Source organism: Hypomesus transpacificus, chromosome 26 (assembly GCF_021917145.1).
Source record: "Hypomesus transpacificus isolate Combined female chromosome 26, fHypTra1, whole genome shotgun sequence".
Lineage (NCBI taxonomy): Eukaryota > Metazoa > Chordata > Actinopteri > Osmeriformes > Osmeridae > Hypomesus > Hypomesus transpacificus.
Genome location: NC_061085.1, coordinates 5,450,070 through 5,453,856, shown reverse-complemented (window position 1 = coordinate 5,453,856; position 3,787 = coordinate 5,450,070). Strand labels below are relative to the sequence as shown.

The following is a 3,787-nucleotide window of genomic DNA, read 5'->3' as shown; positions in this document are numbered from 1 at the left end:
ACAATACGTATCACGATATTTTGAAAAACATTTTGAATTAAACTGAAATTCACTTAACAGATTGATTTCCAAAACATTAAACAAAATAATTTTCTTTGTTGTACAAACAATTTCGTTAACTCCGTTCAAGCGATTTCTGTGAATGCAATGAATGCACACATTGCATTCTGCACGCAGGTGCAGAGTAGGTCGCGTGCTGGTAGCTAAACCAATAGGATCAAACGGACGTCATATTGTAAAAATATTGCCAAAACTCTACAATACATATTGTAAAAATGTTGTATTGCGATATATTGTTACACGATATATTGTTACACCCCTACTATTAATAGTTCCTCTTGGTTGGGAAAATGGAAAACAGAAAGCCAGTGATGGTGAAATGTATGGATTTATTTATTGATTGGACTGCTGTTGGCTGTATTCTGCATCGCTTTTCTGTTTAAAACTTTCCATTTGTTTCCCTCTCAGTGTAATTCCAAGATACATAGTCCATTCGAATTACTTCACTGTGGTTTCAGTTGACCCCTTCTAGTGCCATTGTCCTGAATGGATGAGAAAATATTACTTAACACTTAAGTTTCTAACAATACTTTTTCTGGCTTAATGTCCATTTTCTGCAGTATAACACACATACAACACAGTGTACTAAAACTTTTGTATGATGCAAAATAACACAAGATTGATTGCAGGTATGTGACAGACTGAGAGAGAGAGAACATTTTTTTCCTGTCAACAAAGAGCCCAGCAACAGACATTTAGAAAGAATGTGCCTTTTAAATGATTGAACCCAAATCAAGGCCGAGCTCTTTACATCCCACAGAATACCCCTATTGTAAGGGACCAAAGGAAATAAATTGTAAAAATGACATGAAATGATGTCATGAAACACTGTCCATTACATAACATGAATGCAACATGTTTGCATTAAATTAGACAAACATAATTTGATTAAACTCTTATTCTGTAGTTAAAGCCCTTGATATGAAATCCAACTTTGTATTTCCAGTTACTTTTTGTGTTGGTGGGCTGTGACAAAAAACAGTATTCCTGCTTTCCTGTTTGCCCAGTCCATAATATGGTACAGTGCTTTATGTGTGTTTTCTGGGTTTTGGGTTAGTTTCCTCTTATTGTGCTGCAATCCTATTTACACAGTTTCTGTAAAAATACACTTCATATCCACTTTGCTGTTGAAAAGACAATATAAACATGACTTATCTGTAACTAATATACACCCAACACTTCCTCATAGTTGACATAGTAATAATCAGGTTATTCAGAATTTTATTTAGAAACCAAGTTGTAAGATCCTGTGGTAAGTAGAATACAGTAAATATGGTGGTTTCATTGATGCTATCAGGACTTTACTTAAAACATGTTTACGTAATTCCACTTTTGGGATCATCAAGGCATTAAATGTGACTAAACAGGCTGTAATAAAATCATAGTATCTTTTTAAAAGCACAAAATAATTTATATATTTTTTCAACTAGCAAATTCTTGAGGACATACAAATATTGCACTTTTTGTGTCATATGACTTTCACAATACAGTATGTGAAGTACACATTGGAGCTGCTATACATATTCCCTGACCTGATACAGTCAAGTGCCTATGAAATACTGACACAAACCAAACAGGAGGCAGAATGCACAGCCTTTTGGAGGAAGTCTTCGTGAAAGCAGCTTGACCAAAACAAATAAACCTATGGTAAAAGTATTCAGATACAGAACTTCTAATGAAAGATAGGCTACAACCCTTTCGTTGTGCAATAAAACTTGGCTTGTAAGCTTGAGTCTGTCATATAAATAAAACTTGACAACACTGGTAGATTAAGTAGTCTGTAGTAATGAATATGCGATTGTTTTTGTCCTTGAAACCACTCGTTTGTGTTACCATCACAATTCCATTATGTCCATCAAATGCCGTGTGCCAATTAGGACCTGTGCAAGCCCTCTGAAGCAGCATTCTTTAGTAAACATGTAGGATACCCTCGCATTAGAACGAACTTATTTGGCATAGGACCTCTAACTAGAATTAATGGTGGACTTGGCAGACTCAATCTAGGTCAACTGAATTGGCGAATAGGTCCATGCTATGGATCCACCGTTCTTTAATGATGATTCTCAGGGAAAGACAACCGATATTAGTGGTGTTAACGGAGTAGTCTACAGTGGTCATCTGTTTATTCATAACAACAGACAGCAATTGGCACAACCTGTGGATGGGCTGGATCTCTTCTGTAAAGCAGCGCGTGTCGCAGTCTCAAACACTTCCCGTATACCGTCCTTAGTTTTCGCAGAGCACTCCAAATAGTCATAGGCGCCAATGCGCATGGCCATGGCTCGCCCGTCCTCGGTTTTTACAGGTTCTTGCTTCATTCTGGACAACTCGTTTCTGACATTCTCATCGTTACGCAAATCCCTTTTGTTCGCTACAAGAATAATGGGCACATTTGGACAAAAGTGTTTAACCTCTGGTACCCATTTCTCAGGAATATTTTCAAGTGAATCTGGGCTATCCACAGAGAAGCACATCAAAATGACATCAGTGTCCGGATAAGACAGTGGGCGAAGGCGGTCATAGTCCTCCTGGCCAGCCGTGTCCCACAATGCTAGTTGCACTTGCTTAGTGTCCACTTCAATGTCCGCCACATAGTTCTCAAACACAGTTGGCACATACACCTCTGGAAACTCGTCTTTGCTAAAGACAATAAGTAAGCAGGTTTTTCCACACGCGCCGTCGCCAACCACGACAAGTTTCTTACGTATATCTGCCATTTGTTGCTCTGGAAAAGAGAAGAACTGTCTATAAACTTAGTTGTGACAAAATACCAAATTCGATTAAAACTATGAATCCCAGACTATTCGCCGCTTGGTCGCTATAGGCCTATGGTGACGATTCTTGAGCACTGAACGTTGTGCTCCGCAAACACCAGTCTCTTTTTCCAAGTAGATGCAATAGTAACAGCTGAGGCGCTTCCTTTATAAAGCACACGGACGCTTTCTTAATATAGCAACCCAATCGGAAGTGGGGAGGTGAGATCACTATTTCTAAGGGAGAATGTGATTGGATCTGGACAGTCTGTTTGGTTAGTAGGGGAGGGTCGTGTACCACGAGGAAAATGATTTACACCATCTGACTGAATCAGCCGAATAAATTCTTACAGAGACAAGAGGGTCTTCAGCCTCTACTGTGGACAAGGAATAAAAAGGATAATGTGACTAAGTCTAAGAGGTGAAATGTTGGCGTTGAAACGCCTATCGTGACAGACATAACGTTCTACACACATTGCATTGCCTGTAGCGTTTGCATGCTGCCTATAACAGCGCCTATAAGGCTAATTGTTTAAGATCATAATAAATCAAAGTTAGAATATTGCAGTTTCGTGGTACGTTAAATTGCAGTGTTTGGCTAATGTTTAGGTCTATAGCCTCAAAATTGTAAGGTTTATTTCAATTCAGTTGTGAATGGGGGCAATCCTATGAAAGGTATGACGTATGCCTATTCAATATTGGACTGGGGATTTATTTTTTATATCTGGGAATATTGCCTATATTCTGTAGACCTATTAAAAGAAAGGTAGGTTACAATTAGTGGGCTATTCGAAAAGATCCCAGGCGTGTGAAATCAATCCTAATGCCGTGTTTTAACCATCACAAAATGTATCTTCTTTATTAAGGCAAAAGTTGAGGTTTAGTAAGTTTTTCTGGTTTAAATTACATAAGGGTTTCATAATGAAGACTTTCCAATATGTTGGCTTGATAGACATCTTACTGCGCAGGTCTAC

General features: G+C 38.3%; 1 protein-coding gene across 1 annotated transcript; it reads right to left on the bottom strand.

Moving 5' to 3' along the window:
* Positions 1-1,264: 1,264 nt before the first annotated feature.
* On the bottom strand, positions 1,265-2,969 carry LOC124487433 (rho-related GTP-binding protein RhoB). The gene has a single exon (XM_047049779.1). It carries the CDS (start codon positions 2,775-2,777, stop codon positions 2,187-2,189), a length of 591 nt encoding a protein of 196 aa, XP_046905735.1. The 5' UTR covers positions 2,778-2,969; the 3' UTR covers positions 1,265-2,186.
* Positions 2,970-3,787: the final 818 nt, after the last annotated feature.

Bases quoted from the DNA above. Each gene is read 5' to 3' on its own strand.
- LOC124487433 (XM_047049779.1), bottom strand. From the start codon at position 2,777: ATGGCAGATATACGTAAGAAACTTGTCGTGGTTGGCGACGGCGCGTGT.